Consider the following 12,693-nt stretch of genomic DNA (forward strand, 5'->3'; position numbering starts at 1 on the left):
GATGATGCATAGATATATAGATATGACAGATATCATACATACATACATACCTGACAGATGATGATGATGAATGGGTAGAGGGATAGGTAGATGGATAGAGTCATCTGAATATAACTGGTTTCTTTTCTTATTTTTTTTTCCTTTTGTACATTTAAAAACATAATTCTGAGAAGGGATCCATAGATTTTATCAGGCTACCCAAGGGGTCCGTGACACAAAAAAGGTTCAAAACTATTGGCATAGATGACCTCCAAGGTCCTATACTGATCCATATCCTAAAATGCTAGTAGGCTTCCTTAAGGAGGTGAATGAGAAGGATATGGAAAATTGGAACTGTCTCTGCCCTGTTGCTTATGAGGGGAGAACTAAGTTCAAAGCCCTCCTCTAATCAACTCACAATTTCTTTGTCCTTCAGTTCCTTCTCCTCGGAAAGAGAAAGGAAGGGAATAAACATCTATTAAGAGCTTACTCCGTGCCAGGCCCTGTGCTAATTAATCACTTATTAATCACAAATATCTTCTCATTTCATCTCTAAAATGGAGATAATGATGCCTGCAGCACCTACCCTACAGTTTCAATGAGTCTCAAGTGAAATAATGAATGCAAAGTACTTTGTACCCTTTAAAACTCGGTATTAGTTATTAGTTAGTTAGTTAGTTACTGCTGCCAAGGTCTCAGCTTATGTTGAGATGCTGGTTCTGCAGATTGTCATTGGAACCACCGGGGACATCTGGAACCCTGCACAAATGTACTTCTTTTCCAACATGGGACTGGCCAGATAGAAAGGCAGACAGATAAAGTATCATTATACTAAGCTAGCCAAATGAACTTAAAAGGAAGCCCCTGCTTTGATAGCTGGTAGAAATGTAGTACCTTTCTACTGAAGGTAGACCAAGAAAACCCAAGTTTACATATTGGAGCTCGTGGTGACCACACATTAATGCCTTTTTTGTTATTTACTAACCTAAGTAGTTTGGATGCTATAAAAAAGCATCTGGAATTTAAGATCGAATTCTCTTTGCTCTTAAATAAGATTCTGGTGTCTGTGGTCTTTGGCTTCAGTTACCCTCTGGAATTGAAAGTGTATTTAAAACTTTAAAGTTTTTGGGTTAGCTGCTGACTCCATCTGTAAACAGAGAATGGACTTTCCTTAGAACTCCAGCCAGGATTTAAGAAAATCATGTTTATACCCTTCCTGCTGTGTTCTTTCTTTTCATCTTAAACCCATGCTGCCTTAGCTAGTAACCTGGGAAAACATGGCAAAAGACAGTTCAAAAACTGGGATTTTTCAAAAGACTAGTGATTAGAATTCCAGGTTTAATTATACAGGGTATCCAAGATTGCACTTGATCTGTTCAGATATTTGTATTTACCCCCATTTAAGATTTTTTTAATGAACGATGCATTAACCTTTAATCAGATACAAACATGTCACATACCAGAGTCTCACACTTTTCTTCAAGTGCTTTACAGATAATCGTCAACAGTCACATTTTTTAGAATTTCTAAGGGGGTGAGAAGAGGGTAGGCATTATCATCTTCCTTTTGGAAAGGAAAGAACTGAAAGCCTTGCTTTCTATTCTGCTCAAATTATTTGTTTCCGGTAGGCTTGTGGTGGGAGTTGGGGGGGAAAGGGATCAGCTAATAAAATCAGATGATTAGGTTTCCTGGAGCAAAAGGAAGAAATGATGCCCCTGCTATGTCATTTGAATAAAGGTTTCTTTTCCCCAATAAGAAAAGCAATTACATCCAGATCATCATAGAAATATAGTCTTTCTAGAATCTAGACCATCAATCCATTGGTTCTGAGGACTTGTCAGTTAGTCATTCTGGCTGAGCTGCCTTAGAGAAAGATTGAGTTCCTAGACCAGTGGAGACCTCCCTTTGTGCCTGCCTATAGACCTATGAGCAAACTGGTAACTCATGATAAAATTTAGCCTGCATTTTTAAAAATTTAATTTAATTTTTTTCAACTAACAAAAATAGATTCTTTTTCTCCCTACCATGCTATCCTCTGTGGAAAAGGAAAGAAAAAAAATCAGATCCCTTGTAATAGATATGTACAGTCTAGCAAATTCCCACATCGGCACTAGCCGAAAAAAGTAATCAATATGTAGAATGGGAGAAGTACAGTTTCACTGCTTTGCTTTGGTGATGGTGGAAGAAGGTGTGCCAAGCAGACAGATGCGTTTGAACCTCAGATCTTTGGAAGCACCTGCTTATAGAGGCACTGTCTTTCCCTGTTGTCTTTTCTCTTAAATCACTGCCTGGTGTAGCCTGGTAGCTTCAAGATGAATATGGGGACAACTGCCTTGATTCCGTTTTCCAGGAAGTTTTTCTTGATATGAATTTAAAATAAGCACAACAAAGATGGAGTCCTTTGTCTAAGTATTTCATAGAATTAAGGTTTTTTGAGACCAAAGCTACCTTAGTAATTCATCTATCCCAACCCCATCTTTTTAAAAAGGAAATCAAAGTCCACACCTGCCAAGCTGAGATTCCTTCCGCCCTACTGTGCACCTTCTATTAGAGGAATTAACTAGTAATAACTTCAGAACAGGCATAAGTAGGGAGCATTGGAGAAAATAGTGGAATCCTTGCTCTGTACCTATGCCGTTTATCATTCTTGGAAAATACCTTACTAGTGACAGAATTCAGTCATGGAATTGTTTTAGTTCTGATCTAACAATTGACTTATTATTGACTATAAGAGAGTGTAGCCCTAACGTCAAATGATCGTTTTTTTTTTAAACCTTTTTTTCAGGGAGATTCTAGACCTGTGATATAATTGGCATGAGGGAACTCCCTACATGGATATTCCTACCACTGGTGCAGGTTGACATTTCATCTGTAACTTGGGAGTCTAATTGAATTGTCTAAGGCCCTGAAATGAGTTGAATAACCCTCAACATGCCAGAGACAGGAGTAGATTTCAGGTCTTCCTCACTCTTAAGGTTAGCCCTTTGTTCTTCAAAGGCTTAGAAAAAAGTAACCAGCAAACGCTTACTGAGGATTGGTGTTTCCCTGGGGTAATCACTGGATCCTCCAGCCCCTTTGTTGGAGCTGAAAATATCTTGGAAGCTTAAAAAAAAACAACACTGTATTTTCCAAAAAATACAGAAGATCATCTAGTAAGAAAAGGAGTAAGAAATCATAGTAGGACTGGTGTTACCATCCTTCTGTATCTCCTTTGTGGGTTCATCACCCAAGTCCCACCTGCTAGTGTCTTAGGACCCTCTCCTCTTCTCTGTTTGCACTCTCTTAATGGTTTCATTAGCTTCCAGGGAACCATCTTTGTGCAGTTGACTCCCATATTTCTCTATCAAGGCCTCAGCTCTCTCTTGAACTCTAGTTCCATACCCCTGTAGCAGCTCCACCTGATTATCCTACATTCGTCTGAAACTCAACATGCCCCAAACAGAACTCATTGCTTTTTCACTCAACATAACCTTGCTTCTAATTTGACTTCTCCGTGTCTTGTTTTGTTTTTTTAATCAGGGATACCGCTGTTCTCTCAGTTACCTGGGTTTGCCACCTAGGAGTCTTCCTCAACTCTTAGCCCCATTCCCTGTGTTCAGTGAGTTGTCAAGTCTTGAGATTCCACCTTCTTTAGAATTCACCTGTTTCTGTTCACCTCACAACCCCCCTAATCTAGATGTTCATTATCTATTGCTCCAACGTCATTCTTCAGCTCAAGAAGCTCCATTGGTCTCCATTGCCTTTAGGAGAAAATACAAATGCTACTGTTGAATGTTTCAAGCCCTTCCTGAGCTGCCTCTAGTCTGTCTTTCCAGGCTAATTACTTATTATTTGCTACAGCCATGCTGGCCATGTTGTTATTTCTCCTTTGTGACATTCACTCTTCCACCTTTTCACCTTTGCATAGGTCAAAGCCCAGGCCTGAATCCTCCCCCTCTTCATGGCTGGCTCTTGGGACCTCTCACTCCCTTCGGGGTTCAGTTCAAATACTACTTCCTTCAAGAGATCTTTCTCAATTCCCCCAGTTTTTTTTATTAATTAATTTATTTTAGTTTTCATCATTCACTTCTATAAGATTTTGAGTTCTAAATTTTCTTCCCCTTCCTCACCTCCCCCCTCCCCAAAATGGTGTGCAATCTGATATAGGCTCTACATCTACGTTCATATTAAACATATTTTCACATTAGTGTCGTTGTAAAGAATTAGAACAAATGGGAGGAACTACAAGAAAGAATAAACAGTGACAACCAAAAAAAAAGAGAGAGAGAGAAAGCAAATGGTATGCTTCGATCTGCATTCAGATTGCATAGTTCTTTTTCTGGATGTGGATAGCATTTTCCATCACGAGGCCTTTGGAGATGTCTTAGATCCTGGTATTGCTGGGAAGGGTTAAGTTTATCAATGTTAGTCATCGCACAACATGGCTGTTACTGTGTACAGTGTTCTCTTGGTTCTGCTCACTTCACTCAGCATCACACCTTACAAGTCTTTCCAGATTTTTCTGAAGTCTACCTGTTCATCATTTCTTATAGCACAATAGTATTCCATTACATTCATATACCACAACCTGCTCAGCCATTACCCAATTGATGGGTATCCGCTCAATCTCCAATTCTTTGCCACCACAAAAAGAGCTGCTGTGAATATTTTTGTACATGTGAGGGTCCTTTTCCCATTTGTTTGATCTCTTTGAGATATAGCCCTAGAAGTACTGTTGCTGGATCAAAGAGTATAGCTCTTTGGGCATAGTTCCAAATTGCTCTCCAGAATGGTTGGATCAGTTCACAACTCCACCCACAGTGCATTAGTGTTCCAATTTTCCCACATCTTCTCCAACATTTATCATTTTCCTGTTTTGTCATGTTGACCAATCTAATAAGTGTGATGTGATAACCCCCCAGTTGTTGATGCCCTCCTAATCATATAATTATTCTGTATATATCTTGTATTTACTTATCTGTGAATGTATTGTATTCCCCCAGGAGAATGTAAATTCCTTGAAGGCTGGGACAGTCTTACTTTTGTAATTATATCACCAGTTCCTAACACATAGTAGGCAGTTATTATAAATGCTTATTGATTGATCCTGACTGCTAGCTTCTTCTTACTGCTTTACATAATGACCTGGGCTAGGTTGGGCAGTTTAGAATTTCACTGAGTAATATCTGATTGGAAAGATTAATGTAGGACTAGGAGTCACATTATAGCTAGGTTCCAATTTGTATGAGGAATAAATTCCCTGGAATGGTCACATTATTTGAATTCATTCCACATTCCATTGGGTTAGAACAGGTTGCCATGTTTTACATAATTATAACTTCAAATAGTGTCAATTCAAATACATGTGTTATTATTCCCATTAATCAAGACTTAGGTGTATTCCTTTTTGTTTTAACTTTAGGTGACTGACTTCTTAGAATAAAAGCCTCCGATAATTTGTCTACATGCCACATTTGTCTATCTGTCATTGTGCTGAGATATGAATTTAAAATTGCTTCATTGTGTAAAATGTCTTTGTAGAAAGCTCAATAATTACATACTATATTTTTTCTCTCACCTTTTTTAAAGAAGACACATTTATGGGATGCCTTAAAATTTACAAAACACTTTCCTCCCAACAATCCAGTGAGGTAGGTAGTGAAAGTATTATTGTACCTTTTTTTTACAGATGAGGACACTGAGGCTCAGAGAGATAGAGGCCCAGGGCCACACAGCTAGTAAGTGTCAGAGCCCGGATTTGAACTCAACCCTCTAATGTTCTATGGATTCATAGCAGGTTGTATTAATCATCACCATGGCAACATATTTGAACCTCTTTTATTTGCCACGATTGGCACAGTATTTTCTTCAGTCATTCTTGATCATCATAAGTCCATAAGCACAACATGCCTTCAATTGAAAACAAAACAAAACAAAACATTTTCTTGTTCATATCAGTTGGATTAGATGGTGTCTCAGGGCCTCAACTCATGATTCTATGAAGGAAAGGAACAAGTCAATGCTAAGGTTTTAAACATGGGAGACTAAGTGAGAGGTGATATCCCAAGCAGAAATAGAGAAAAAGAAGCGTGGATACAGGGGGGAAGAACACATTGGCTCTAAACTCAGAAGATCTGGGTTTAGATCCTGCCTGTGATGTCACCTGCCCCCAAGACCTTGAGCAAATGATAACATCCCTGGGCTTCAATTTCCTCATCTATGAAATGAGGGGTTTAAACTCTGAGGTCCCTTCCAACTCTAACTCTTAGATCCAGTAGACAATATGAGCACACTTTTGGACATGTTGAGTTTGAGGCACTAGAGAAATATCCAGGTCGAGAAATTCTTTAGGCAGTTACAGATGTGAGTTTGGAGCTCAGGAGAGAAGTCAGGGAGAGAGAAGACAGGAAAATGCCAAAGACAAACTTTGCCCATTTCATTGTTTTGTCTAGAGCTGGCCCTATGCCCATGAAAACAGAAGAGAATTCTTGCTCTTCTCTTCATCTCCTTCCTGCAAAAATCATAAGATCGCCCCATTCCCATCTTACCAGATAAGCAACTTTAGCTCAGCTCCATTAACAACTTTAAGTAAGCATTTGTTGGCTAACTGCTTCAACGCTGCTTTTTTGGGGAAAGGAAGTCCACGTTCCAACGGTTGACTTAGAAACAAACATTTTGAACACAATCTGTTTAAATCAGGAACCCTCTCCACCAGGGCTTATTTACATTTTATGTGTTGTGAACCCCTTTGGCAGTCGGGTGACACTTATGGACCCTTTCTGAGAACATTTTTAAATTTACAAAGGATATAAATGACAAAGTGCAATTATCAAAATATTTTTGAAAGTTCATGGACCCCAAATGCTGCCAAGGCACATTTCTAGTTTAATAATTAATTTAGATATAATATAAAAAGCAGAAGCTATATAAAGCTATAAAAGTAGAAGCCTCATCCATTATAGAATGGCATAAGATGGCTTACAGAAAATCAGTACCTCCTGTTCTCAAGTGCATCCTAGCTCCCTGAACATTTTCAGTCCTTTTTAAAAGGACGTGAAATAGACAAGGGGCGTAGTTTTACCAACTGGCAAGTCCACTAGACAGAAAAAGTGACAGTGTAACTTCCACCAAGGCATATCTTCACTTTTAAAACCCAAACCGATACGTTGTTCATGCAGTCCCCAGTATGTAATGCTTATGTTTCCATTTTAATTTGGAGTGAAGAATTTTGCTTTGGTCGAAAACAGCCTGGAGAAGGAGCATGTATGTGTATGTGCGTGTGCGTGTGTGTTTCTTGTTTTCCCTGATGGTCCGTGTTGGGAGTTACTCCAGCCAACATTCACACTCATCTCCTTTTGTGATTACAGTTTCCCAGGCAAGGCTTACAACAAACACAGCAGCAGCAACAGACAGCAGCCTTAGTCCGACAACTTCAGAAACAGCTTTCTAGTGAGTATTCCACTTGTCCTTGGACACCCAGCTCCTAGACTTCACATGGGGAGGAAGAGGTGCAGTATCATTCCCTCCTTTGGTTTGGACCTGGTCTATATTGTAGGAGTTACTGTCTCCTCACTCTTACATTCAGTGAAGAAGTATCTATCGGTGTTTTCATTTACAAAGTGAAAACTGAATCAGTGTCTGTTTTCATGAGAGGAAATGTTGCTTTCTATTATAACTTACACTCCGACACTGTTTAAAATTAATCTGGAGAATATGTTTTTTGGGGGCTTTATTCCTGTTGCTAAAATTGGTTTCTCAACCAAGTGAAAAAAAAAGGGGTGTCACAAAATTGCCTCTTTTTTTGGATTATAGAATACTTAGTGGGTGTCTTTTTTTTTCAGTTTGTCTGCTTTTATGAAAAATATAATATATGGAATTACCATGGGTAAAATTTAATGTGGATGTTTCAGGGATTTATTACTTAGCTTTGAAAAAGCTTATTTTAAAAATACACATTTTTAAGATTTTCTTGTTGTTTTCCACAGGGTTAAAATAAACTAAACTCTTCACCAAAAAAAAAAAAAATGCTAGGGTAAAGAAAAGATTGGCAAAATCCCCGGTCTCTTTGGTCACATATAGTTTTCCAAATTTTTTTTTTTACCACTTCTTTGAATTTACTTAAGTCTTTTTTTTTTCACTTATCTGCATTTATGATTTTCTTTTTACTTCTGTGCACCACTCATTTGCATGTACATAGCCAGCTGCAATTTTATAGGATTCATTTTTTTTTTCTCTTTAGGTAGTCAGCCACAACAAGGAGTAACTCCGTATGGGCATCCTTCACACTTCTGAAACGTGGCCGCAGAAATGACGCCTACTTTGACGTTTGCACTGAAGAATAGCAAATCCAATTCAATGCACTAGTTATTCTTAGAAATTCTCATTTTTTTCTATGGTTTCTTTTCATTTTGCCTCGATTTTTTTTTTTTTTTTTTTTGGTACTACGTTTAGAGTGAAGCTTTAACAGAAAGCAGCAAGAGGCTTAGTTTGGGTTTGTTGCATTCAGCTTTAAAATCATTACCTGAGTTTGCTTCATCTGGGCAAACTTCCAAGAAGAGTTTTGTGGGGAAGCATTTGAAATTGGTGCTTTTCTGAATCTTTGCATTTCAAAAAGAATGAAGAATGCTGGATCTTAACATTTTTATTTATTAGTGGCAAAGCATTTTGGGAGGAACTGCACTGGACCAAACTGTTCAAAGGAAAGCGGGACAGATTTTGAGATCCAGGCTGACTTGTTCATTAAGTGCTCACCTCTCAGATCCTTTAACAGTGAAAAGGACATTTCTTTGAGACCTATTAATTTTCAACGTTTGTAATTTCATAAGCACTTTATAAACTTTTTTTTGTTGTTGTTGTGATTCAATGACAGAATTTTTTTTCTCTCGCTTTCCTTGTGGTCACAAGGTGCTGAAACAGTTTCTTCTTATATTTAAACTTCCTAGGAGTAATGGCAAAGCTGCAGGCTGAGGTTCTTAAATGTCATTAGCAGTAGCTGTGTTCTAAAATTACTTTCAGTGGAAATCTCCTTGATTGGAGGCCTTTAGAAATGGACAAAGTGTCCATTTCTAAAGGCCTGGATTTACCACAATGGAATCACTAACATTTCATGCCTGAGCTGGCAAGATGACTTTCCAGGTTCTTCTCTCTAGAGCCCTTTTGCCGGCTTAACAAAAGTCCCTATCCCCATCCTAGGCAAGTTCTTCAGAGCTGTTCTGAGATTCTGTAGTGCTCAGGCATGGCACAGTTTCCCCAGAATCTGGCCCTAAGGCCCCCAAAGCTATCCCTCTCATAAGGTATACTTGGCTGTTTCCTTTGTATGGTAAGTATTTGCTCTTTTGAATTTAATTATTATCGTTAGTGTCAGTCTTGGTTGCGTATTGCCTATACTGTATTTATAAATTGGTGCAAAAAAAGCACAAGTAAATTATACATCAGATTTATTATAAAGAAATAATAACTATTTTAACTTTGTTCAAGTATGTGGTAATTTGCTCATATTAGAGTAAAAATTACAGTAAATGATTATCAGTTTGTGTAACTTAAGAGTATTCCATATGATATTTTTTTAGAATTAGATGCACAAATTTTGAATGTGAAAATTGCAGGGCATTTAAAAAACATATGGGGATATTTTCCCTGGTCTGTATTCATTCATTTTTTTTTCCTTTTGCCATATGATTTTACATGTACAATAGTCAAACATACTGTGAATAGATGTCTATACTGAGCAAACTGCATAGAGCGGCATTTTCCCATGAATGCCACTAACTCCACAGTAGGTGGTGATTTTGTTTTGAAATGCATTCTCTAGGTGATTTGTATTTTCTGTGGCAAGTGACTCATTGCACATTTTGACAAATGCAAACAACCTCCGATTCACATCTGCTTACGTTTGCCGTGGTAACATTCATGTGGACTGCTTTGTACACTGTGAAACACTCCATTCCAGCCCACAGATTCTCAATTTACTCTGGGGTGGGGAAAACTTTGCCAAAACATTAAGACCATTGTCATCCCTGAATTAAGTTTGTCTTTCTTTTCAGAATATCTGTCTGTAAAATTCAGCTTTTTTGTTTCGAAGATCATCATTAAGTGAAACTGTTCAATTAATATATACTTGTTAATCAAATAACATCACCACATTGACAAAATGTCTGGAATGTGACTCTCATGCCTAGTTAGTTATGTTTTTCTTTTTGTTACCTCTGCCCTTTGAAATCAACGGCATTAAAAATGCCATTCTTAGGTGTTTGGGGACATATATATTTTTTTTCTGGCCTAGCTCAAAGAGCAAATGACAATAATACTCTTTTTAGAATAATTGTTACAATCGCATAGCATTTGTAAGCACTTTATATTTTGCAGAAGTTATTTCAAGTAATTTATTAGTTATAACTCACATGAAAAGCCTGAGAGAGATCAGTATGTTGATGTCCATTGGAGATTTGAGGAAGCCAAATCACTGAAGGATTCCATCACTCTTAGACCATGTAGAATGTTTGTAATAAAAGTAGGGCCAGAAATCAGGTTTCCTAAATGTTGGTTCTAAGAGTTCTAAAGAAAAGAAGAAAAAAAAAAACCTAACAGAAGAAGCCCCACACTCCACCATTTTTTTCTCCATTAATCTCTATCCTAAGACTTTTTTTTTTAAATAAATGCAAGATTTTGCACTCAAATGGCTGGTGTTTAACCCCAAGTAAGAGCCTGTTAGCATGTCCATTGATGCATCCTCATATTTTCCACGGTGAGGCAGAGAGAGGAAATTTCCTTAGTTTGAAGAACAGAGTCCTCATCCCTCTTCAAAACAGAACCCAAATTCCAACAGGGTATAGAGCAGCTACTAAGTCTTTTGAACTTAAATGACCCTTCCTCCTTTATCAACATCAGTTCATTTCATGTGTATGTGTGTGTATAGTCACACACAAACACACACACACACACACACACACACAATTTGCCCTTAAGTTGGCAGAAAGTGGAGACAAGTCATAATAAATGGCATACCTTGACCCCTCACAGCCAATGTAATTATTAGATGGCCTCCTAAGCAGGACAATTAAAATGTTGTCATATTTAAAACATGTCTAACAGTGGATCCATGCCAGTGTTTGTGTTTTTAATGTGCTAATAGGTAGGGCATTTAAAACATAAACACTGACATGCAGCCACTGGTAGATGAGCCATCCAGTCTATGTATTATCCATGGGATTGGCATTTGATAGCTGGTGGTGGAGGGGGAAGGAAGGGGGTAATTATTCCATCCTTAATTTTAAATGCTCAGAGATGATCTGTACAAGCCCTGTAGAACCTTCCTCTTTATTGGCCCGATTTTCCTTCCTAAAAAGTATACAGACATTTACATTTATGATAGAGGATTTATGCTGGGATATCCTACCCTCTAGAGCTACAAAGAGGTTAATGGCCTAGAGCTTCCCCAAGATAGATTAACTGCTATTGAATTGATCACTTAACATAAATGCAATTCAGTGAATTAGAAAAAAAAGCATTTCATAAAAGTTGATTGAGTTATCTTTCAATTTGAAATGCAGTGAAATTTCATTTATAGCCTATAAATCCCCACTTAACATTTTCTCATAAAGAAATTCTCGATTTTTTGAAAGCCATATAGCTCATAATCCAGTGTGGCATTCTTTGGAGAGAAGAAGCAGCCTGGTAGAGTGGATAATAAGGTGAGGAGGACCTGGGTTCAGGTCCTGTCTCTTGACACTTACCTGTGGCTGTGTGATCACAGGCAAGTCATTTAACTTTGCAGTGCCATAGGCAACTTTGGCCAGAAGTTCAAAATGAGTTGGCTATTTTTATCAATGGAGATAGTTTCCATAGTAGATGCCGCTTACCAGTGAACTCACAGATCTGGACCAAATACACATTCTCTCTCTCTCTCTCTCTCTCTCCCTCTCTCTCTCTCTCTCATACACACACATATACACACACATACTTATACACACACACACACACACACACACACACACACTTCTAAAGCCTGAGTTCTCTATAAGAGATTTTCAAATTATTAAAACAAAGTTTCCTTGTATTTTCTGTAGAGAAATTGGTAGATCATAATCACCTCTTCCTTTACCTTATGAAGTTCAGTTACATTTTAAATTTGAAAGAGTCTGACAGCATTTATTATTAAAATCCAGCTATTGAGACTTTTCAAAAATTCCCTGTCAAAGAAAATTTACAATATGAAAGTATAATGTGTTATGAGCAAGACAGTTCAACATTTGTCTTCTTAGACTTTGACAAAATATTTGTACATCAGGATGGTAGTTTACCACTCATGACACAATGATCTTCTTTTTTGTATAATGTGGGTGCCATGCTTATAATGATACAAGATGGACACTAGGCAACTGTAGGGATGGGGGAGTAGGTCTATCCTTTGTTGAAGAATTCAGGTACATTCAAGATTCTTATTTTATGGGGAAATAGTTTTATTGGTCATTGTTTTTGTTGGCAAAATAAAAGTGCCTTAAGTTAAAGTTTGTTTTGAAATCCATTTGGTCATTGAAGAAATCAGTAGGAGTTCATCATGCAAGATTTTTTTCCAAGTTTTTTTTTTTTTTGCATGTCCATTGTAAATTTAATACTGTAAATGTATTTAAAATCATTTACATGCCTATGGCTGCCTTTGATTAAACTTCTTCCCAAAATAGACTGTGTCCAGATGTAGACTCTGTTAACAGCTGTTCAGATGGTTACTTACTCATG

The 12,693-nt window shown here is 37.7% G+C and overlaps 1 protein-coding gene across 1 annotated transcript in view; it reads left to right on the top strand.

Moving 5' to 3' along the window:
* MED12L (mediator complex subunit 12 like) overlaps positions 1 to 8,274 on the top strand; it is a 385,357-nt gene extending 377,083 nt beyond the window's left edge. Inside the window, exons 42-43 of the mRNA XM_027875724.1 lie at positions 7,326 to 7,407; positions 8,198 to 8,274. Of these exons, the coding sequence (XP_027731525.1) occupies positions 7,326 to 7,407; positions 8,198 to 8,250 (135 nt within the window). The 3' untranslated portion in view covers positions 8,251 to 8,274. The remainder of the gene's footprint in view (positions 1 to 7,325; positions 7,408 to 8,197) is intronic.
* The last annotated feature ends 4,419 nt before the right edge of the window (positions 8,275 to 12,693 follow it).

Source organism: Vombatus ursinus, unplaced genomic scaffold (assembly GCF_900497805.2).
Source record: "Vombatus ursinus unplaced genomic scaffold, bare-nosed wombat genome assembly UNPS02014810.1, whole genome shotgun sequence".
In the NCBI taxonomy this organism is placed as follows: Eukaryota; Metazoa; Chordata; class Mammalia; order Diprotodontia; family Vombatidae; genus Vombatus; species Vombatus ursinus.